The sequence below is a fragment of the Macaca fascicularis genome, chromosome 12 (assembly GCF_037993035.2).
Source record: "Macaca fascicularis isolate 582-1 chromosome 12, T2T-MFA8v1.1".
NCBI lineage: Eukaryota > Metazoa > Chordata > Mammalia > Primates > Cercopithecidae > Macaca > Macaca fascicularis.
This window is the reverse complement of record NC_088386.1, coordinates 48,170,802-48,195,572: the sequence shown is the minus strand read 5'-3', so window position 1 is coordinate 48,195,572 and position 24,771 is coordinate 48,170,802. Positions and strand designations below refer to the sequence as shown.

General features: G+C 34.9%; 1 protein-coding gene across 14 annotated transcripts in view; it reads left to right on the top strand.

Moving 5' to 3' along the window:
- Nucleotides 1-24,771, top strand: part of PRPF40A (pre-mRNA processing factor 40 homolog A) — a 64,427-nt gene that overhangs the window by 30,920 nt on the left and 8,736 nt on the right. For 7 of the 14 annotated variants that reach the window (XM_005573201.5, XM_005573200.5, XM_005573197.5 and 4 more), the window contains 12 exons: nucleotides 6,680-6,790; nucleotides 8,248-8,368; nucleotides 8,617-8,670; nucleotides 10,257-10,281; nucleotides 10,956-11,330; nucleotides 14,004-14,112; nucleotides 14,659-14,723; nucleotides 15,071-15,235; nucleotides 16,269-16,377; nucleotides 17,262-17,412; nucleotides 18,355-18,488; nucleotides 24,567-24,681. In XM_005573201.5, the coding sequence (XP_005573258.2) occupies nucleotides 6,680-6,790; nucleotides 8,248-8,368; nucleotides 8,617-8,670; nucleotides 10,257-10,281; nucleotides 10,956-11,330; nucleotides 14,004-14,112; nucleotides 14,659-14,723; nucleotides 15,071-15,235; nucleotides 16,269-16,377; nucleotides 17,262-17,412; nucleotides 18,355-18,488; nucleotides 24,567-24,681 (1,534 nt within the window). The remainder of the gene's footprint in view (nucleotides 1-6,679; nucleotides 6,791-8,247; nucleotides 8,369-8,616; nucleotides 8,671-10,256; nucleotides 10,282-10,955; nucleotides 11,331-14,003; nucleotides 14,113-14,658; nucleotides 14,724-15,070; nucleotides 15,236-16,268; nucleotides 16,378-17,261; nucleotides 17,413-18,354; nucleotides 18,489-24,566; nucleotides 24,682-24,771) is intronic. The other 7 variants (XM_065525490.2, XM_045368252.3, XM_045368249.3 and 4 more) reach the window with 1 other exon arrangement.

Here is a 24,771-nt window from a genome sequence, read left to right as displayed (position 1 = left end):
AGCCCAGGAAGATTGAGCCTGCAGTGAGCCGAAATCATGCCACCACCACACATTAGCAGGGAGACCCCATCTCAAAATAAAAAACCCACAAATTTCTTTATTAAGGGATATGTTTTTCTTGGTTTCCAGACATGAGACTTTGTTTAAAAAATAGATACTGTTTTTTTAGAGCAGTTTTTGGTTTATAGCAAAATTGAGTGGATAGTAGAGTTCCCAGATTATTACCCCCCACAAAGAACTTGCTGTCTGGCACTGTCAGCATGTCACACCAGATTGGTACATATGTTACAATTGATGAATATACAATGACAAATTGTTACCATCCAAAGTACAGTTTATATCAGGGTTCACTGTTAATATTGTACATCCTATATATTTTGACAAATGTATAATGAATATGTATGTATCAGCCATTGCAGTATCACACAGAATAGTTTCATTACCCTAAAAATCAGTGCTCTGCCTATTCATTTCTTGTTGCTCTACTCCAGCAACCGTTTTTTTTCTGCCTTCATAGTTTTGCTTTTCTAAGAATTTCATATAGTTGGAATCATACAGTATTTAGCCTTTTCAGATTGGCTTCTTAGTAATATGCATTTAAGGTTCCTCCATTGTCTTTTTATGGCTTGATACTTCGTTTGTTTTTCTCACTGAATTATACTCCATTATCTGGGTGTACCACACTTTATCCATTCATGTACTGAAGAACATTTTGGTTGTTCCCCAGATTTGGTCATTATGAGTAAAGCTGCTATAAACATACATGTACAGATTTTCTGTGTGTACATAAGTTTTCAACTAATTTGGGTAGATATTAATGAGGAGCACTGTTGCTGGATTGTGTAGTAAGAGTGTGTTTAGTTTCGTTAAGAAACCTTGAAATCGTCTTCCAAAGTGGCTGTACCACTCTGACTTCCTAACAGCAATGAATGAGAATTCCTGTTGTACCACACCTTCACCAGCATTTGATATCAGCGTTTTGGATTTTTCATTTTAATAGGTGTATAATGTATCTGGCTTTAATTTGTGGCTAATTGTATGTGATGTGGAGCATCTTTATTGGCTATCTTTACATTTTTGGGAAAGTGTTTCTTTGGATCTTTTGCCTATTTTTTAATCCGATTGTTTTTTTATTGTAGAGTTTTAAGATAACTGGTTTTTATCAGATAAGTCTTTTGCAACTATTTTCTCCCAGTTTGTGGCTTATCTTCTCATTCTTCAGATTAACAGAGCAGAAGTTTCTAATATTAATGAAAACTAAATTTGTTATTTCAGCCCATCAATTATTTCATGGATTGTACCTTTGGGGAACTTTTTTTTATGAGCTATCCTTATTGCATTATGATCAGAAAGTACAGTCTCTAAGATGTAAAGTTCTTTACAGTTTATTAAAGCTTCATATATGTTGTCGTTCAGGGCTAGTTTTTAAGAATATTCTGTGTGCTATATAAAGTTACTTTGTTATTCCTGCATCTTGGCATGTCTTTCATCTGCTTGGATCTACATAAGAATATAGCGAATTAAAATCTTTAGCTAGAAAAGATGAGTCATCTCTTTCTCCCTGTATTTTTCTGTTGCTTCTCTCTGAATTTCAAGGTTAAATTGCCATATGCCTATGTGTTTAGGTAATTTTTGATCTGTTACTTTTTACCAGTATATAGTCTCCCACTTTTCCATTATGATTTTTGTTTTAACTTCTGCTTAGATAAGGTAAATAGGTACCCTATTTTTAAAGTTTGTTTGCTTTGTAAAAATGTGTTACAAGCCTGGGCAACAAAATGAGACCCTGTCTCTACAAAAAAATAAAAAATTAGCTGAGCATAGTGGTGTGTGTCTGTAGTCCCAGCTACTCAGGAGGCTCAGGAGGGAGGATCTTTTGAGCCCAGAAGCTTGAGGCTGCAGTGAGCTGTGATCATGCCACTACACTCCTGCCTGGGCAACAGAGTGAGACCCTTTCTCAAAAAAAAGAAAAAAAATGTTACATTGTGAGTACAGAATTTTTCCTATGTTTATTTTAACCTAGTTATCATCTATGCAGATTATTTTGTGTATTTGTCTTGTGACCAATGACATTACCAGATTTCCTTATCAGTTCAAATAGTATTTAAAAACTGTAATTAGATTTCACTGGAATTTTATATATATAAAAATAGCAGTAAAGGCAAGAGAACTTTACTTCTCCAAAATTTGCACCAGTAATTTCATTTTATTGCTGTGGTATATTTGCCAGAATTTTAGTGATTCCAGGTGTGCTTTTGTGATTTTAATGGAAGTGGCTTTAGGGTGATAACTGATTGCCTTTTATCATTTAGGTTTTTTATTTCTTAAATTATTTCATTTGAGCATTTTGTTTTTTTTTATTTTTTGAATACTTGTGAACTTAGTTTTCTGGGTGTGATTTGATCATACCATAGTGGAATCACATACTTGTTTTTTTATTTGATTAGATAATGGAAATAATTTCTTCTGTAGATTTTCTAATATTGAACTACTCTTGTACTACAGTAAATTCTGCTTGGTCAGAGTGTATATGTTGTTAAATTTACATTCATGATGCTCTTCTGGTATCTTTTCTGTTTCTTTTTAATTAATGGAGAGCTTTTCATCTTTTTCCCCCTAAAATCTGAAATCCCGATATAACATTGCAATTCTGTGTTCTTTAAAGGTTGTATAACATTCTGCTGTGAAACCATCTGGTTTTGTATCTTTCTCTTGTTTCTGTGTTGTTGGGATGTTCAAGTGTGATGTGCTTTTTCTGGGGTGAATTTTGGTAAAGTGGTTTGCTTGGAAATCATTTTCTCTAGGTTTTGATTGTTTTTAAATCTGTATCTGTGATTCTATTTTTCCTCAATTCTGATTATTATTTGGCTTTTTCTTTTTCTTTGCTTTTTTTTTTTTTGAGACAGAGTTTTGCTCTTGGTGCCCAAGCTGGAGTGCAATGGCACAATCTTGGCTTACTGCAACCTCCGCCTCCCGGGTTCAAGTGATTCTCCTGCCTCAGCCTCCCGAGCAGCTGGGATTACAGGCGTGCGCCACCACACTTGGCAAATTTTTTATATTTTCAGTACAGTAGAAATGGAGTTTCACCATGTTAGCCAGGCTGGTCTCGAACTCCTGACCTCAGGTGATTTTCCCGCCTCGGCCTCCCAAAATGCTGAGATTACAGGCAGAAGCCACCAAGCCTAGCCAGCTTTTTAATATTTTCCTTATTTAGAGTAGTAAGGGGATTTTTCTATTTATTCAGTGTTTGGAATTTAGCCATTTTTTCCTAGTTTTCATAAATTCAGCTTATACATTGTACAAATGTGTGTGTATATGTGTTTGTCTCCATGACACATAGAAGGTTGAGTTTGAATATATTTATTGAATTTCTTTAAAACCTTCTTTGTGTCTTATTGACTAGCTTTTTCTGAACCTGAAGAGCTTATTACTTGTGATAGTTATATGTGCATGCTTTTTTCCTTATGCCCAGTTTTCTTTGCATTTCAAATGATTTTTCTGTATATATTTTTGCCACTGTATCATTTGGCACTGCATTTTAGACATTTTCTATTTTATTATAAATAAGATAATCAGTAATATGAATGGACCATAATTGACCTGTTTTCCTATGGGTGGACATTGAGTTAACTGTAATTCTTCACCATTACACGTAATGATCTTGTAAACAACGTCCTTGTACGTATTTGCAACAATATGAATGGAAGTTTTCAGAGTGAAATTTCAGGTTCAAGTGGTGATGTTTGCATTTTTAATATCTGTAAGAACTGCTGAGTTGCCTTTATGCTAATTTCATTCCCAGCGGTAGCACGTGAAAATACCCTTTTTCTCACACTTCTTTCACATTGTATATTAATGGTCTTTGTCATTTATCTGATGAGCAGAAAGTTTTCATTAATGTGTGGTTTTTTGATTGGCTATTGAAGTTGAACATCTAATATATTAACTGTATTCTGTCTATGGCCATGTTTATTTTTCCAGTAGACTGTGTTTTCATATTGATTGTCGATATAGTAAGGATAATTTTATCCCTTATTTTGCTGATATACTCTCAATTTATCTACCTACTCGCCCAAAAATCTTGTTTTAATTGATTTCCCAGAACTGTTGTTTCATATCTAATTTTTTATTAGCACAATAACTGTTGGTAATAAAATAATTGTGGTTTTGAAAAGCAGTTCGATGTTCTAGTGTCATTTCCCAAGTCCCTATGAGCAAGTTACTAGCCTTACTAAACCTTGGTTTTCTTATCTATAGAAAGATAGTAATTATATTTGCGTTGTAGTGTAGTTAGTTATAAGGCTTAAATAAATAGGTAAAGAATATTAAGTTGATTTCTGTTTGTTTTATTAGCTTGTGTCTCCTCTCCCTCCTCATCATTTGGTCAGCTATACAGTGTCCTTTTCTTTTTTATTCTTTTATTTCCTCATGGTTTTGCTGATTTTGCTCTTTCCTTGATGCTCCTTAGCAGATGTGACTTGGAAAGTTGAAAGTAGTCTACACAATTTTGCGGCTTATGGTAGAACTCTGTTTAGGTAGTGCAGTTTTGAGATGCTACTGAGATCATTAGTTGTTTTTAAAAGAAAAATAAACCCCTTTATCTGTCTTAACACCATTTAATTTGTGAAATAAAGCATTACCATATAGTTGAAGTTTCCACACTTGTGTTTCTAATCGCACCAACTTTTGATGAAAATAAATTAAAGCAGGCTAATAGCAGAAAGCCAGATTATTTTTCCAGCACCTGTTTTATATTTGCTTAAGAGATATTGTGGTGGTTTTATCCAGTATAAAGTGCTAGAATTTAACACAGCTTTGGAATTATCTAATAATCCTGCTACAACATGCAGAAATTTATTGCAGACGGGACTGTCTAGTTGGGAGACAGTGACAGATCATCAGGCATTACATTCTCATAGGGAGCATGCAGCCTCACATGCACAGGTCACGATAAGGTTTGCACTCCTATGAGAAACTAATGCCACCGCTGATAGGACAGGAGGCAGAGCTCACGAGGTGATGTGAGTGATGGAGAGCGACTGCAAATACAGATGAAGCTTTGTTTGCTCGCCCACTGCTCACCTCCTGCTGTGCAGCCCTGTTCCCAACAGGCCACGGACTGGAACTGCCCCATGGTCCATGGCCTGGGGTTGGAGACCCCTGCTGTAATCCATAGTATCTGTGACCTCCATTGTCAGGGTAGCAGTTGTGCATGAGTAAACAGCAAAAGTGCCCACATCAAAAGAATGGATGTCATTGGTTTCAAAGAAAATCATAAAAGTGACGTCACTCCCTTAGTAGCTAGGAATAAAATGATTATGGTGAGAAAATCGGTAAAGAAATGAATCACATATGTTCAGTCACATTCCCAAAACAGAAATCAAAACTAAGTGAGCTCTTACTCTAAAGTTGATAAGAAAAAATTAAAAAATCAGCCTTTTAAATAAGGTACAAAAGGCATTAAGAACCTGTACCAGTGACTTTTCACTTGTTTTATGATTTTTTAAAAGATATACTATATTACCAATATATTTGATGCTAAAGAGCTTATATTTGGAATATAATGGATATCAGCCACTCTGACACAGAAAGTCTCAGTGTGAGGAAATTTAAGGGATCTCTTAAGTACTTTATTTGCCTATTTTTCTTGTTATGTTTGCATAAAAGTGGTATATGGTAAAATTAATGTGCTAGTAAGACTGTAACTTTAAATAAGTTTGAAGTAGAATCCAAGTGATAAAAAAGCATATGATCGTTTGATAGCGATTTTATTTTTTCTTAAGAGGTTTGTACAATAATATGTCTTAGATTTGAGGAAATACTATATAAATCATTTTTGTTACCCTCCTTCAAGTATAGTTAAATTTGTCACCATCTGAAAAATCTGGTGCTTGGAACTAGATTTACTACCTTTGATATCATCTAGTGAATCATTCATTCATGATGCCTTTTAAAACTTTTAATCAACTTTTATCTGAGGGATGTCTAGTGTTTCCTGAAGTATCATTAGCAACTTCTAGTAGGTTCTTAGTGTGTTCTGTTGACCTTAATAGTGGATTTATATTCTATAGTTTCATTCATGTAAAATTTTATCTCATCTATCTTGTTTTGAGGCATTCACATACAAGTTTTATCCCTGTCAAATTTCATCTTGTTGATAGTTAAATTCTGATTGTTGTCCAGAAGAAGCTGTGTTTTCCAGTTTTGACAGCTGTGTCTGTCTTTATGGCATGTCAATTAGAACTTTGTCTAAGTTGATACAAGGATTCCTTGGACTACAGTAGATGAATAAATGATCACATGGTCAGTTCAACTATATTAACATCTAGTTCCTATGTTTTCTTTATCCACTAGGCACAGATTTGTATTCTGAAAGATTGTCTTGTGTATGTAAGCTATAAAGTTACTGTTCTTTGGAGAGTAGTCTTATCTTTGTAATTCAGAGAGATCCTGAAACTTGAATTTACCCATGCTGCTTTTGAAGTACTCTAAAAACATTGTCAGTTCCTTTCCTACTTGTATTGATGAATTATTCTAGATTACTTAAACTGTCGAAATATGCCCAGTTTATACTTTTAATTGATTTATTAATATATTTATTGCCTTGAAACTAATCATACTGATATCGTCAATGACATTATTACATAATTTACATCTTTTTATAATCTTTGTTCTTTAGAAATCAATGTGGACTGAACATAAATCACCGGATGGAAGGACTTATTACTACAACACTGAAACCAAACAATCTACCTGGGAGAAACCAGATGATCTCAAAACACCTGCTGAGGTAAAAGTTTGAGGGCTGGAATTTAGGGACTGTCAAGTAGACTGGGGCATATTTTTTAGGATTTTGTAAGTAGTTGATTATGAAAGAGCAGTACTACTTAAATGTCAGAAGAGGATCTGTAAAGACATTCAGAAACAAAGAGGGTTAGTATAGTTACACCAATCGGGAAGAAGAATAAAACTCATCAGAATAATTTTATTTACTGATTTTGTCCCACCTTAGGAAACCTAGTAGAGTGGGATCAATTTTAAAAAGGTGATTTAAATAATAAATTGGAAGTGGGGAAGACTGTTTCTTTCCCTGCCTCCCCCCCTTTTTTTTGTTTCTATTTATAGCAAAACTGGGTGATTTTAAATGACTTCTGCTGAGTTCTTAAATTTCCACTAGGGTTAAGAGTAGTGGAGATGAAATTAAGTTACCTACAAATACTTCCTTCTCTTAGAGTGGGAATTTTTCTCTTTGTAGGAAATGCCCTTTTAAAAAGTGTGTTTTTATTTCATTTTGTGCTGTAAGTTTTACCATTCAAAATATACAGATATTGAAGAAAAAGTTAAGATTGAAGGAATAAACTGAATTAAGCAGTGTCCATGTTGTTTAATTAGAAACTCTGGGGTGCTAAGTAAGTAAGAGTTGATCTGGCATTCCAGGCTATGCTTAAGTTTCATCCTAGCTGGTGGTATACCTTTTTGTTTTCTTCTCTTCCTAATTAAGGAATTTGAGAAGGTAAAAGTATTTTCCAGGTTGCCATACTAATATGCACAGCAGTGCTTGGGAGAGGAGGTTGGTCGATTTTTAAAAATGTGTATTCCAATACTGATTTATAGTCAGTGATATTAATTATATACTTTGTCCAAGACACTGTTTGTCTGGATTCAAGCTTTTGAATAGATTTCTCATACTACCCTAACAGGTTTTGTTTATTCGATTTTAAGTATATTATACCTATGTGTTTTCTTACATAAGTTAATTCATTCATAAACTACGAAACTGAAATCTAAGCATGACTAAACTAGATTTTGGTTTTTTCCAACTTTCATGGTTTTCCAACTAGTATTAGTATTTGAGAAGTCTGTTAAATATGGATGATAATCTTGACCTACAATGGGGTGTGAATGGTAAGAGTAAATAGGATTTGAAATTCATGTAGAACTGGTTTTGAATCTTGTCTTTGCTTTTTAACGAGTATATTACCTTAAACAAGTTACTTTCTGACTTCAAGTAACAGTCCCTAGATATAGAATTATGTTATATATCTTGCAGTGTTACAAAGATTAAATAATGTATTCAAATTACATCACTCAGTGCGTATTCAATAATTGATAGTTTATATTATTACCATCATCTCACAAGTTTTAGAATTGTATCAATTGGTAATTTCTAGTGGAAACAGCCATGCCATGCAATTGATCAGTGATGTTAAATATATTATTATTAACAATGAAGTTTTTCCTCTTTAGCAACTCTTATCTAAATGCCCCTGGAAGGAATACAAATCAGATTCTGGAAAGCCTTACTATTATAATTCTCAAACAAAAGAATCTCGCTGGGCCAAACCTAAAGAACTTGAGGATCTTGAAGGTAAAATGGGGAAAAGTAGTTTTTAATGTATGTGTTTTATATGTATATGCCATTCACTTTGAAACAATTCCCCCAGAATAGGATTGTTCAAACAAAGACCCCCTTTTTTTTTTTTTTTAATTAATTAAATGACTAGAACATTTAAAATGGCGTAACAGTTTTTTGGGCTCTTATTTTCTTGTTGCTTTAGATCTCAGTTCTATAGATTTTAAATAGATTTTTATTTGATTTGATTCCACTGAAACTAGGATACCAGAATACCATTGTTGCTGGAAGTCTTATTACAAAATCAAACCTGCATGGTGAGCTGCTTTGATAATTCATTTTCTGTCATACTTAACATTTTTATTAGAGTGTGTCACTAATATTCACTAACCATGATTGGATAAATCTGCAGTGAAAAATCTCTAAGAATTCTTTTCATTAAAGGGTTATATTATAAATGAGCTTGTAGCTTTTAAAGTTGTACTTTGGTTTTTAGAAAAAAGATTGTTTATCATTCAGTTGAACAAGGAGTTCACATACAAAATTTCCAAATCCTACTGAGTGTTGGTGCATACATATAACCTGTGTTTTAACTCATTTTATGGTAATAGATAGTAGAGTACCTTGAATCTATATCCATTTATATTTTGTTAGTATATTGTCAGACTATATATGTAATGCTGGTTTTGTTTAGCATACTGTTGCAAAATAGCCTTGATATGTTCATTATGGAAGAATTAAGGTAAACCAAGTATCATGCCTCACTTACAAAGGGAAAATTTTTCAACATTTGGAACTAATCAGAATAACCCTTAAAAATCTAGAAATACTTAATACTAAATGTAAAACCTAAAACTTAAAATAGAGATAATCAGTAGGGATTGAAAATCTAGTTTTTATACTCACTTCTAATAGAATCTAGTGTCATAAATTATATAAAATTAGAAGTAGCAGATTGTAGGAGAATGGGGCTAATAAAGTAGATAGTGATGTGGAATGACATCTGGCAGGAAAAGAGAATAAAAATTTCCTAAAAGACTCTGTCATATTAAGCCCCTTTACCTTTTCCTTGTGCCACCTCATTAGTTAGATCATCACTGTATCAGAAAAATGTTAATTTACATTAGTAATGATAACTTTTTAAGTACCTTTTTTCAGCCGTCCTAAACAGATTTTCAGAAATATTTTTCTTTAAAGGGTGAAAAGTTTTAAAAATATTTTTGTAAAGAGTTAGGCTTGTGTTATTACTTAATGTGGAGAACCTCATTCCCTTCATAATGTCAAATAGAAGATATTTTTGTTACATCCAATGGAAAATGTACTGGAATGAAAACTGAAATTGTGCAGATCTTTAAAGCTCAGTTTAAGTTACCTATACTAGCATTGGCTAATAATAATATGTAGATAGGTAGATTCCCAGTTGATCATTTACAAAGTATCAAGCTCATTTCTGATATAACCCTACTACAAATAGTTGGTGTGCATAACTATCTATCTACTTGTCAATGCTAGTATATATGTGCTGGAATTTTATAATAAATTTGATCCCATTTTGAATTTAGTATCTTAAAAATAAATCGAACGAGTCTCATCCCTGGAGAAAATACTGTTTTCTTCCAGAATTATGCAGATACTTTCATAAAGTTGTTATAGCAGCCTCTGGGAAAGCAGCAGCATGGAATAAGCTTTCCTAGTAATTACTCTTATTTAAATTTGTTTTATTCTTTATTTGCTATACTAGACTTTTAGAGCAAGAATTTGTTCTGTAAAAGTGATTTTTTATTTTTTAGGATGGAAAATGAAATCCTTTTGTATGATACTTTTAAAGTTTAAATCTTTTAAAGTTTGTTTTCAGTGATTATATTTTAAAACTAGTAGATGACTTTTTTTCTCTCTTTAATAGCAATGATCAAAGCTGAAGAAAGCAGGTAAGCAATTTTGGACATCAATTTTTATTGACGAATTTGGTCTCTCCTATAATATCCTTGTGTTTGCTCAATTTTCTTTGTAATACAAGTAATGATTTAACATGTTAGGCTTGATATTTTGATGTCCTTGTAGCATTTTGTTGAGGAAAAATTAGGGAGGGGGATATTTACTCAATTTGATGCTTTGCTATACAGTGATTATTAGAATTTGTACTGTATGCCTTACAAATTAAGAAGACTGTGTTACAGAATAGTCCAAAATTCAGTTTGAGTTGATGAGGGAATGGACGAAATATATCTGTGTATCTCTTCCTTTACACAGGGTTTTCTCTAAATGGGTGAATTGGAGAAAATTCAAAGTTCTTAGAGAACTTTTTAATATGGGTCATATTTCATGGTGTAATACAATCTGATAGATTGGGTATTTTATAAATGTGAATGCTTACTGAACTTTTGAGTGCCTGTAATACGTTACCATGAGTGTTAATGGAATTAAAGTAGTACAGTTATATTCTGTGGTTTTAAAATCTTTTTTAATGGGTTTGGCATTTCTTGCTGTTTTTTCCTTCAATTATTTCTTATTATTTGATTTTATGCCAATTTTAAAGCTAGCTTTATTTAGCTTTCTGATTACAATAATGAAATGACCAGTGTTCTCTTTTTTTAATGTATAGTAAGCAAGAAGAGTGCACCACAACATCAACAGCCCCAGTCCCTACAACAGAAATTCCGACCACAATGAGCACCATGGCTGCTGCAGAAGCAGCAGCTGCTGTTGTTGCAGCTGCAGCAGCAGCAGCAGCTGCAGCAGCTGCAGCCAATGCTAATGCTTCCACTTCTACTTCTAATACTGTCAGTGGAACTGTTCCAGTTGTTCCTGAGCCTGAAGTTACTTCCATTGTTGCTACTGTTGTAGATAATGAGAATACAGTAACTATTTCAACTGAGGAACAAGCACAACTTACTAGTACCCCTGCTATTCAGGATCAAAGTGTGGAAGTATCCAGTAATACTGGAGAAGAAACATCTAAGCAAGAAACTGTAGCTGAGTAAGTTTAGTAACTTGTCTTCTAAAAATCAGTACCAGATTTCATTAATAAAAGTAGTTGCCAGTTTAGTGGCCATAAATTGTTTAAATAAATTTTTTTGAGAATCGTAATATCAAGCCGTTAAGATAGTTGATCAGTTTTCAGGCTGAATTTTGGAGGGTTATGCCAGCAAACTTGAAATTTTTAGTTCGCTGAAATTTTAACAAGTAGAGCCAAGGCTGGGGAGTTGGGGCACAAATCTGAAAGATTGCCAAAAACCTTAGTAAGCAAGATACATCATATCTTGATGCAATATTTTACATGAGAGCAGTGCAGAAATTCATGATTAACAGACTCAATATTTTCAGTTAAGATAGGTGTACTGTTTCTTCTTTGGTTATTGGTGTTTTGGGTTTCAGCCTCCTATAAATCAGTTTTAAAAATACAGCTTTGTAGAAAAAGGAATTATGGGGGGGGAAAAAGCAGTTTATGGCTAGGCATGGTGGCTCACACCTGTAATCCCAGCACTTTGGGAGGACCAGGCAGGAGGATCATTTGAGGCCAAGAGTTTAATGTCAACTTGGGCAACATAGCAAGACCCTCTCTCTACAAAAAATTTAAAAATCAGCCAGCACTTTTAACCTCAACTACTGGGGAGGCTGAGGCAGGAGGGTCACTGAGCCTAGGAGTTCAAGGCTGCAGTGAGCTATGATTATACCGCCGCACTCCAGCCTGGGTGAGAGAGCAAGGCCACCCTTTTTTTTTCTTTTTTTTGACACAGGGTCTCCCTCTGTCATCCAGGCTGGAATGCAGTGGCGTGATCAGGGCTCACTGCATCCTCGACCTCCTGGGCTCAAGCGATTCTGCCACCTCAGTCTCCTCCTGAGTAGCTGGGACTGCAGGCACATGCACCATGCCTAGCTCATTGGCCTGCCTCAGCCTCCCAGAATGCTGGGATTTTTCTACCTGGCCAAGGAAAAAAGGCAATTTACAGAGAAAGAAAGTTGTCTAGGAAGTATATGAAAAGCCATTCAGCCATAATAATAAAGAAATACAAGTTAAAATAATATTGTGATTATTTTTCTAAGTGAAAATCAAGTAGAGAAACATTTAAAAGATAACACCAGATATAAGAAAACTCTCATTTCACTCTTAGACTAAAGTAATACAACTTTTTAATAAAACAAAGCTGTATCTGTCAAGAGTTCACAGTTTGTGTGTACTTGCATAACCTGTAGTCTAGTACAGTTTATATGGCTGTGCTTTATAGAGCTTTAGAAAGTGAGATCAAGCTAAATTTCTTGACTTTAAGGGTGCCCTCATGTTTTTTTAAAAAAAATAGTTAACCGTAAGCTCATTATCCAAACATGATTATCCATCTTAATATTTAAGCGTGTTGCCTTCATCCATCCATCCCTTATTTTAAGTGTTCTTTTGTTGTTCGTATGTTAGTTTCCCAAAGTCAAAATAGATTGATAACCTTTTCTGATGCTTAAAACGTTTTAAAAGAAATCCGTATGGCGTATTTGAAGGCATGAAAATGAAATTAACATTTTCTCTACATTTAAGATACATGAATATATATCTAATATATCAGAGACATCTTCCACATTGATAGAAATGTGGACCCATCATGTCTAGTGATGGGTTACTATCATTTGATTGTGCATGAATGGAAGTGCTCCCCTATCCGTAGATACTTAGGCTTTTTGGAATAATTTTATTTTGCATCTTGTCGTACTGAAACGTTTCATCAATAATGTTTTCCATAAGTTTAACATTAAATAGTTGTTCCCTGCTTTTTTCATTCCGACATTTCCTTGCTATAGTGCCTGAGTCATTATAATATGCTTTTGATTTTAATTACTATAATAGAGATCATTTTTTGTCAGTATCTACTACAGTGTCTGTTTGCGTCAGCATTCTACTTAAAGTATTTTTTTTTCATCCCCCGACCCCCACCCCATACATTCCCTTATTATGTAGAAAGAAATGTAAGGCTTATACAATTTTTTCTTGTCAGGAAGACCCCCAATTATTAAACAAGTTAGTGATTCTGGGTAGTATTAATTTTTGTTTGACATCAGTATTCAGCACACTTTTTCATGAAATATCAGATTGGAAATATTTTTGGGTTATTTGTGTCATATAGTCTTTATATAGTGACTCAAATCAGCTGTGGTAGCACAGTCAGCGATAAACAATCTGTAAACAAATGAACATGGGCATTTTCAAGTAAAACTAGAATTACAAAAATTAATAGGCTGAATTTGACTAGTGGGTTGTAGTTTGTCAATCCTGATTTAGATTGATCCTTACATCTTATTAATCTTCACCCTTGCCCAAATCCTTAGAGTTATTGCAGCACTAATGTGGAACCAGTGAATGAGTTTAATAAGCCATTTAAAACTATTAACCTGTGGGCCAGAGGAGCTAGTGTCTTAAGTCAGTTAAACGTTTATTTTGTCATTTGTCCAGGGTCTTAAAAACTGATTTAATAACTGAAGTTTTATGAAACTATTATCTTTATTTCTTTGTCTTCAGATAAGTGTGTTTTTTAGAGTTCATATAGCTTTTATCCTAAATGTCAAATTTTAATTCAACATCAAACATTTAAACAGTTTAGGCATTATTTTTCTAAATGAAACAAAAATTTATTTAATTCATAAATACCACATTTGAATTTCTCTCTAGTTTTACTCCCAAAAAGGAAGAGGAGGAGAGCCAACCAGCAAAGAAAACATACACTTGGAATACAAAGGAGGAGGCAAAGCAAGCTTTTAAAGAATTATTGAAAGAAAAGGTATTAATATTGCAGATTTTTATTGTTTAACTTTTTGACATCACGTATATATTACAGATTTTTATGTGATGCATAATATTTACCCAATAAATGACGTTACTCTTTAAACTTTGATGGTATTGATAATACCAGTCTCATGAACTGTTGAACTGAAAAGCAACTAAATGTGTCTTGTTTTTTTTTTTTGAAGAACACTTGTGAAACTGACTTTCAACACAAAAACTATTGTGTACAAGGTATTACACAAGCACATTTCTACCCAATATTTAATGTAAGGGGTTTTAAAATTCATAATAATTATCTTTTATCAGTAGTCTAAGAAAAAAGCATTTATGCTCTATTTAAATTTCAGTTAAAGTTTTCATTTTAGTTCATAGGTGTATTACACAGATTTGCCTTCAATAAAAAACTATTTTTTTAAAACTTGTTCAAACTCCTGCAAATGGAAATGCTTGATATTTGCAGTGAGTATTATACTTGGTTCCTGTTATGTGACTTAAACTCTTCTTGTGTGAAATTTTAATTTTTCATTTAAATGATTTTCAGCGGGTACCATCAAATGCTTCATGGGAGCAAGCCATGAAAATGATTATTAATGATCCACGATACAGGTAATACTTCAGCTTTTTTTTACTTTTCAGTTTGAGCATAGCAAGCCTAACACATTTAAAGTTGTATAGAAAGAGAAAACATTTAACTCTGTTGACATCTGTTTAGGATACCAAGTATAGAGTTGTTTTATGTCTAATAACCAAAAAGTCAGTCAAACAATTTACCCTGCTACATATAAAATAATAATTATTTTAAAAGTAGAAATTACTTTCTCCAATCATTTCTTGTCTTTAATAAATTTTTGAAATTTTTAAAATTTATATATGTAAACAATTTTATTTTTATCAAATCACTAATATTTGATTCTTCTGCCTGTGTCTACTCTTATATGGTATTTTTATATTAGTGCTTTGGCAAAGTTAAGTGAAAAAAAGCAAGCCTTTAATGCCTATAAAGTCCAGACAGAAAAAGAAGAAAAAGAAGAAGCAAGATCAAAGTACAAAGAGGCTAAGGAATCCTTTCAGCGTTTTCTTGAAAATCATGAGAAAATGACTTCTACAACCAGATACAAGTAAGATGTTGAATGTTGCATGGCCTATATTTACTACATTGTTGTTTGTGTCGTACTTTTTTGCCATGTGCAGTAGCTGATCCAGAGCTCATTAAATAAAACTAGATAATTATGAATGTGGAAGCTTCATGAGGTACCAAATAAATCTGTAGTTAAATGTAGAATTTAACTTGTAGACTTACTAAGTTTTTTAGAGACTGGAAGAAGGGGAGAAAGATTGAATTCAATAATCAAGTTGGAGGCTAGACGTGGTGGCTCACACCTATAATCCCTACTATTTGTGAGGCCAAGGCAAGCAGATGGCTTGAGCCCAGGAGTTCAAGACCAGCCTTGGCAACATAGTAAAACCTTGTTTATAGGGGAAAAAAAGAAAAATACAAAAATTAGCCAAGCATGGTGGCACGTGCCTGTAGTCCCAGCTCCTTGGGAGGCTGAGGTAGAAAAATCACTTGAGCCTGGGAAGGCTACAGTGAGCCATAATTGCACCACTGCACTCCAGGGTGACAGCGAGACCCTGTCTCAAAAAACAAACAAACAAAAAACAGAAAAGAAAAATCAAATTTGATTGCCTTTTACTTAAAAACATTGACATTATTGATCTTTGTGGAGTAAAAAGAGGCGGTTTTCATTACGTAGGCATAGCATTTTGGATAATTGTTTTATATAGCATTCTTCATTTTAGATTGCTTATGTAAAATTGTGGATAATGTTAAAAGTTTTTCGATATGTTATTAAGCCTATTTTCTGTATGTACTTCTTTGTTTTCCTCAGTATTCCAGAGAAGTCTGTAATTTAGTTCTGTCAGCAGTTTGGTAGTCTTGTGTGGCTGCCACTAGATACAGAGGTAGTCTAGACTATAAGCAGTGCCTAATGTGAATTATCCCCTCTATCTCTAACGAGAGAGGGAGGCATGTGCTATGCCTTTAATATTTTTATGAACTTCGAATAGAAAGTATTCATTTTGTAGTTTTAAATTTAGTTTAAAAATTGGTTAAGATTAATTTTTATTGTATAATATAATTTTTTAACATAGAAAAGCAGAGCAAATGTTTGGAGAGATGGAAGTTTGGAATGCAATATCAGAACGTGATCGTCTTGAAATCTACGAAGATGTTTTGTTCTTTCTTTCAAAAAAAGAAAAGGTATTCTTAGTTACTGGTATTTATAGATAACACAAGATGTTTCCTCATTCTCAGGAAGATTGGTTTTAAAATGTGTACGTTTTTGTGGCTTAGTTTATCCAGTTTATGTGGTATAGCAGATTATTTATTGGAAGTAACATTTAAAGATGGAATGTGTAACTTCTATAATAAGCTTCTTTATCATTCATGTAGCGTATTAAGTACTGATGTAGACTCAGTGGGTAATTCAGCTATTTGTATTGTCATTAATTGGCTATCTTAAACACTCACTTTGAAAAAGAAGGTACCTTTTTTGCTCATTAGGTTTAAAAATGCTGGGTTTTTTTGCTTATAACAAACATGATTGGTACAAGAATGACAGCAGTGTGCAGTTGTTTCTACAAAACTTATAACATTTTAAAATACCTATTTCACTCCTGTCTCTTTTTCATTGTGCACTATTATATTTTATGCTTTTTAGTTTTCAAGGAACACATAGATGCAAGTATTATCAAATTTAAACATAGCTGAAGGTCATTGAAGACTTTAGCATTTACCTGCAATGTGACTTGTCCATGGTAACCTTAGTTTTTGTCTGTAATGCTTAGTGGTAGAAAGGTTTATGTAGTGGGGAATGTATGGGGGAAAAGCTGAAAACATGGTTTCCAGATTCTAGCTTTTAGAAGGAGGTGGAAAATGTGAAGCTAAGTACCAAAGCCAAGTGCTTAGGCAAGAGCAAGCAAAGTCAGCAGTGTGGCCATTTAAAGTAAATGAAATTTACTTGAAATTTGATTTAACCTTTGAAATTTGGTCATCCATTAGAATATAAAGCCTTCACTAATTGCAATTTAAGTATCTTAATTTCTTGGAACTTTGAAACATATATATTCATACTTCTGCTATAGGAACAAGCAAAGCAGTTGCGAAAGAGAAATTGGGAAGCCTTAAAAAACATACTTGACAACATGGCTAATGTAACGTACTCTACCACTTGGTCTGAAGCCCAGCAGTATCTGATGGATAATCCAACTTTTGCAGAAGATGAGGAGTTACAAAGTAAGAATAATGGCTAAGAGAAATAGTTTTAAATAGTGTCCTCCAGCAGCGAAGAATTATTTTCACTTTTTATATGAGATAACTAACTGAATTTTATGCAGTTGTTGGTTCATTTCTGAAAAAGTGTTTTATTTATTTCCAAATAGGATATTTCTTTCTGATTGAGTTTGTGATTCATGACAAAATGTTTTTTCAAATTTAAAGTAGCTTTATCAGGTAATACTTGAAATATTTAAATTATAGGTCAAATTTGAAATCATGCTTAGCCATTTGTATGTAACTTGGTAAGAACTAAATGAATTACCGCATTTTACTCGTGTTTTTTTGAGGTAATAACATTACAGATTTGTAAAAAGAAGAAAATGTATTAGAATTATCTTACATTAGGCTTCCCTAAGTATTCTTTCTGAGTTAACCAATTGCTTTTTAAATTATAGCTTTCTCAGCTACCTCTCTAAAAGTCATGCTTCAGTAGATTTTTTTTATAGGGTGCACAGTTCTATACTAAGCTCTTGGAATAATTATGATATTGCAAACAGATTTTATCATAACACTTTTATTTTCATTAGTTTTGCCATATGCACGTCCTTTGTTTTATCCTATGACATGTTTCAGTGTGCCTTTTATTGAGTTCTTTGTGAAATTTTCCTTAAAACTTTCCTATGCAGATGATTACAAATCATATTGAGTTTAAATACAAGTTTGTTTGTTTGTTTAGAGACGGGGTCTTGCTGTGTTGCCTAGGCTAGTCTTGAACTCCTGGGCTCAAGCAGTCCTCCCACCTCAGCCTTCCAAAGTGTTGAGATTACAGGCATGAGCCACCTCACCCTAGCCTAGCTAAAAGTATTTTTGACAGGTGATTTTGAAATTTTGGGGGATCTAATGCAAATAAACTACTTGTTGACATTTGACACTTTAAATTTTAACTGGCAAATACTTTAGATATGGACAAAGAAGATGCATTAATTTGCTTTGAAGAACACATTCGGGCTTTAGAAAAGGAAGAAGAAGAAGAAAAACAGAAGAGTTTGCTAAGAGAAAGGAGACGACAGCGAAAAAATAGGGAATCTTTCCAGGTAAAAGAAAAAGCTCTTTTCTAGCTTAGTTTTATATTATACTTACAGAACTTGAACAGTAATATAAAGAATTTTGAGACAACTGTTCCCAGATCATAGACTTAGGCTTTGTGAGGACTCATACACATTTAACTCTTTAAGTTCTACAGATGAACATTGATAAATGAGGTTTCGGTTGGGGAAAACAACAGGAGAGATGACTGGAAACAAGATATGTGTGGTGAGTCAGTAGTAGATGATACTTAGTTTCTAGAGGACAAAGGGACTGCTAGGGTATAGTTTGGGGATGGGCCATAATTTCTTAAACACTAAAAAAAGGACCTGGGATTGCATGTTTTTCAGCTAGTAGTTTATTTTCATCTTCAAGTATCATTTTTATTTTCAGAGATAGAAAATATCATGGAGCAATGAATTTTTTGCATTTCATATCTCACCCATTTCAATAATAATTGTAATAGCTAATGTTCTTTGATTGCTTACTGTCAATACAATTTATGTTTACAATCTCAATTTTTATGACAGTCTTATCTTATAAGGGTACTTACTGTTTTTGTTACATAAGTTTATATAACTAAGGAAATGAAGAGGTGAAGTGACTTGCCCAAGTTCAACAGTTGCTGAATAGTGAAGCCAGAATTTGAATCTATGCAGTTTTGATTACAGGGTCTCTTCCATTAACCATTGTATTAGGGTGAATGCTAGGTTACAATGGCTTAAATTTTAAGTTTTTTTCTTGAAATAACAGTCTTTTTGGTCTAGGGCAGGGCATATTGCCATCCCCTAAGGCAGAGGTTCTCAAAATTCAGTGTGTATTAGAATGACGTAGAGGACTTTTTAAAAATTTCTTCTGGCTGGGCACAGTGGCTCATGCCCATAATCCCAGCACTTTGGGAGGCTGAGGCTGGCAATTGCTTGAGTCCAGAAGTTCAAGACCAGCCTGGGCAACATGATGAAACCCGCTCCCTACTAAAAATACAAAAATAATAATAATAATTAGCTGGGTGTGGTGGTGCACGCCTGTAGCCCCAGCTACTCAGGAGGCTGAGATGGGAGAACCTGAGCCCAGGAGGTCAAGACTGCAGTGAGCTGTGATGGCGCCATTGCACTCTAGACTGTGCGAAAGAGCGAGATCCTGTCTCAAAAAAAAAAAAAAAAATTATTCCCACTATGCCAAAGGTTACTAACCATCTTAAACGCCACAGCCAGTAGAATGATTTCGGTCCTTATTCAATGAAAACTTAACATTTACTACTCTTGATGGGTTTCTTTATCTTAGTGACTTCCTAGACTATCATATTCTACAATGGTTAAAAACACAAATTGTTTGGCCTTACCTGAAGAATTTGAATTAGTAAGTCTGGGTTGTAGTCTGAAAATTTACATTTCTAAATTTCCAGGTGGTATCGATACTGTTGGACCATACTTTGAGAAGCATTGCCCTAGCGTGTTAACCTTCTCTGCAGAGTTAGGGGTATGCTGCCCCCATTTCACATTTTAACTTGGAAAAAGTCGAAAGAACAGTTCTTTTTTAAAGCTAATGGTTTAGAAGCTCTGCTCACCTCCTTCATTTGGGTTCAGTTGCTGAGAATTTAGTCACATGGCCACAACTAGCTACACAAAGGAGGCTAGAAAACTTAGCTTTTAGCTAAGCAGCCATGTGCCCAGGAAGAAGGGGAGGACAGATATTTAGGAGGACTATTATACACTCTTCCACAACCTAAGCTTTAACGTCTCTGGTGAAGGTTTTGCAGTGGTTTAAAATAAGGAGACATATGTGAAAAAATAATAATACAGTGAAAATAAGATGGAAATCTGGGTCATAGAAAATATGAGACTATAACGTAAACAATACTGAAGGTGGAGACTATGAGGCGAAATTTTGATGTAAAGTCTGCACGGTTCCGCAAATAAGCCTAAATGTGGCTTTGAATCAGATTGCTATGTGTCTAGCATAGTTTCTGATTACTACTAATAAAATTGGTGTTAAGTATGTTATATTAATATTCTTTCAGATATTCAGCCTGGTAATTTTCCTGTTCTGCTACTTCAAAAGATTTATTTAAGACTTTAGTGAAATGAATTAAAAGAGAAGATTGGCATTAGACAATAAAATATAATTAATGGAGAGCATCTCAGTACTTATGGTTATGATGATGACTATTTTTATTTAGTGTTCATTTGCTAATCAGAAAATTCATCACGTCTATGACGAGGAAACTATGACTTTGTTTTTCTTATGTCTTAAAACTGGTATTTGAAGTCAATGTCGTCTGGAAAGGATTGATCTGAGGCTTTCAAGGAGAACCAGAGGAATGTATAGTGTCTCAGAAGCCAAGAGTTTGGAGTTTTAAGATAAAGCATGATCCCCAGATGCACAGAATCAGTATCACCTGGGAAATTATGAAAATGTATATTCTGAAACCTGGGAAATTATGAAAATACATATTCTGAAACCCCACGTCAGACTTAAAGAATCAGATTCTGGAAATGGGACCTAACAATCTGATTTTTTTTAAACAGTCCTTCAAATAAGTCTTTGAGAAACCCCTGAGGTAAAGGAATCCATCTAAAGTAACATGTTAAGAAATTTTTATGGAATGAGGACTGAAAGAATACTGTTAAGAGTGGCATTTAAGGTGTTTAGTGACCATTGGCATGGTAGGGAAAGTTAAAGGTCTGCCAAATAGTCAAAAGGTAACTAGAGGTATAGTTATACCTTTCAGATATTCAGTAAGGTGAAATTGAAATAAGCTTGGGGTTAAGAGAAAGGCTTTTCTTGGGTAAGAGAAAACCAGTTAAGAGGGAAAGAATGAAGGAAGAATTGAAAAATAAGGGTGACTCTTATTAAACAAAATCTCATAAGGTTTGGAATTCAAGCATATATGTGAATACAGTTACACTGAGAGCAGTTTATAAAGGAACAAAAAGAAGGATGAAGATGGAGAAAAATTAATACCGATTAGGATCTAAGACAGTGGTGCTCAACCAGGAAAGCTTTTGTGATTGTCACTATTTGTGGGGAACATGCTACTGGCATCTAGTGTGTAGAGGCAAGAGATGCTGCTAAACATCCTGCAATGTGTACAGGACTCAAACATACCCCGCCCTCAACCAAGAGAAAGAAAGAAAAAAAAGTATTACGTCATCCAAAATGTCATTAGTGCCAAGGGAAGAAGAAACATCAAGCCCAGCCATCTTTGAAGCAACTTGCTTTCCATAATGTAAAAGACAAGGCTTTTTCACCCCTAAAATGGGGCAAGTAAATAGAGAATAAGAACCATACAGTTTTGTCAAAGTGGTTTTCAAACCTGAATTCACATCGGTCATTGAATATTCTAAATACCTGAATATTAATATTGCTTTAAAAAAATAGTCCTCAGGTGATTCTTTCAGGTTAGGGATCCACTATAGAAATAATTTTAGTGTCACAGTTCTTTGACTTTATCAGACGGATCTCACCAGTCTGGAAGTGTAAGAAACACTAGCAAAACAGGTATGATAGAGTGAGGTAAGTTCTAAGATACTAGAGCATCACTGAAGATGGTTTCCAAACTATTTTAGAGACTCAAGAGGGAGCAAGTGAGGAACCTGGTGAGCACAACAAGGGTGGTTAAGACAAAATTCCATTTATGTTGAAGGGTAAGGGTAGTTGACAAAAGGGTAGATACAGGCAGGGTTTGAGAAAAGAATTTCAGAGTTGCAAGGGAGTATGGACATATTTAGTCTCATCTGAAGAGGAATGAGTGGAGTTGTAAGTGCCTGATGTTGGTTTAGGACAGCTCTATCCAATAAAAATGTGAATGCCACAAATGCGATTTTAATTTATTATTTATTTTAGTAATTTAACCCAGTGTAACCAAATATTATTTTAACACATAATCAGTATTTTTTAAAATTGCTAATATTTGTGTGTAGGGTCTAGCCCCACAGGGTCGGTGGGTTTTTCTCCCCATGTGTGGAGACAAGAGATTGTAGAAATAAAGACACAAAACAAAGAGATAAAAGGCAGCTGGCCAGCTACTCGGGAGGCTGAGGCAGGAGAATGGCGTGAACCCGGGAGGCGGAGCTTGCAGTGAGCTGAGATCCGGCCACTGCACTCCAGCCTGGGCGACAGAGCGAGACTCCGTCTCAAAAAAAAAAAAAAAAAAAAAAAAAAGGCAGCTGGGCCCAGGGGACCACTACCACCAAGACACGGAGACCGGTAGTGGCCCCAAATGCCAGGCTGCGCTGATATTTATTGGATACAAGACAAAGGGGCAGGGTAAGGAGTGTGATCCATCTCCAATGATAGGTAAGGTCACGTGGGTCACGTGTCCACTGGACAGGGGGCCCTTCCCTGCCTGGCAGCCGAGGCAAAGAGAAAGAAAGGAGAGACAGCTTACGCCATTATTTCTGCATATCAGAGACTTTTAGTACTTTCACTAATTTGTTACTGCTATCAAGAAGGCAGAGCCCGGTGTAACAGGACGGACCGTGAAGGTGGACTAGGAGTGTGACCACTGAAGCACAGCATGACAGGGAGACGTTAGGCCTCTGGATAACTGCGGGTGGACCTGACTGATGTCAGGCCCTCCACAAGAGGTGGAGGAGTAGAGTCTTCTCTAAACTCCCCCGGGGAAAGAGAGACTCCCTTTCCCGGTCTGCTAAGTAGCAGGTGTTTTTCCTTGACACTGACGCTACCGCTAGACCACGGTCCACTTGGCAACGGGTGGTCCACTTGGCAACGGGCGTCTTCCCAGACGCTGGCGTTACCACTAGACCAAGGAGCCCTCTGGTGGCCTACCCGGGCATAACAGAAGGTTCGCACTCTTGTCTTCTGGTCACTTCTCACTGTGTCACCTCAGCTCCTATCACTGTATGGCCTGATTTTTCCTAGGTTATGATTGTAGAGCGAGGATTATTATTATATTGAAATAAAGGGTAATTGCTACAAACTAATGAATAATGATATTCATATATAATCATATCTGTGATCTATATCTAACTATTCTCATTTTATATATTTTATTATACTGGAACAGCTCGTGCCCTCAGTCTCTTGCCTTGGCACCCGGGTGGCTTGCTGCCCACATTTGTGGTACTAAATCTTCAAGATCATTGTATGTTTTATACTTAACAGCACATCACAACTCAGAATAGCTACATTTCATGTACCCAGAAGCTATGTTAGGTCAGTGGCTACCTTATTGAACAGTGCAGGTATAGGAATTGTGGCAACAGAATATAGGGTTACAGTTTCTTTTAGTCACATTTGTGTATAGCAGTGGAAGACAGTTTTTCCTGTTGGGGTGGGGTGGGGGGGTTGGTATCATCAGGCATTAGATTATCATGAGGACCACACAACCTAGATTGCTGGCATGCTCAGTTCACAATATGGTTTGCAGTCCTATGAGAATCTGATGCCCCCACTGATCTGACAGGAGGCGGAGCTCGGGCGGTAATGCTTGTTCCACCACTCACTCCCTGCTGTGTGGCTCGGTTCCAGTTCTGTGGCCGGGGGTTGGGATCCGCTGATGTACAGGATTAAACTCCCTAAGGATTGGGTTGGAAGCAGGAAGTGTGGAAATTGAAACTAGATATGGGTTTGAATCCTAGGTCTCCAAACTACTTTGGGAAAATTATACATCCTCCTCTTAAGGCCCCTTGTTTTTTAAAGAATAAATAAAAATACCTAGAACACATCAGGCACTATTTTTAAAGACAGAGTATACGTTTAAGGAAACATGCGTATACATTCTTTAGCCTCATCATTTGAGGTGGATACCCAATATTGTAAGTTAAGTTCTACCTTTTTTTAAAGCTAAAAATTAGGTTCTATCTGAAAGGGTAGGAAATAGAACCTTAGGAGGATAATGCGGTGTTGTAAAAGTTATTTTCTCTAAAGGACAAAATATTTTTCTGCCTAAAGGCAGTTGTTACTTTGCCCAAATAGGAAATAGTCTTTATACCCAAACAGGTTTGGGATAACATTGGTAGAAGAGTTTTAACTATGTCAAAGTTTTTGTGTGTTTTCATGTTAGAAAGTACATTATTTCTCATGTACTTAGATGACTTTTCAAATATAATTTTTCTCCCTAGATATTTTTAGATGAATTACATGAACATGGACAACTACATTCTATGTCATCTTGGATGGAATTGTATCCAACTATTAGTTCTGATATTAGATTCACTAATATGCTTGGTCAGCCTGGTAAGATTATTTTCTTTCCTAATTTACCGTTATGGTAGTAGTTGGAATGGGCCAAATGCAAAGGTGATTATGTTGGGGGAAGGGTGCTTT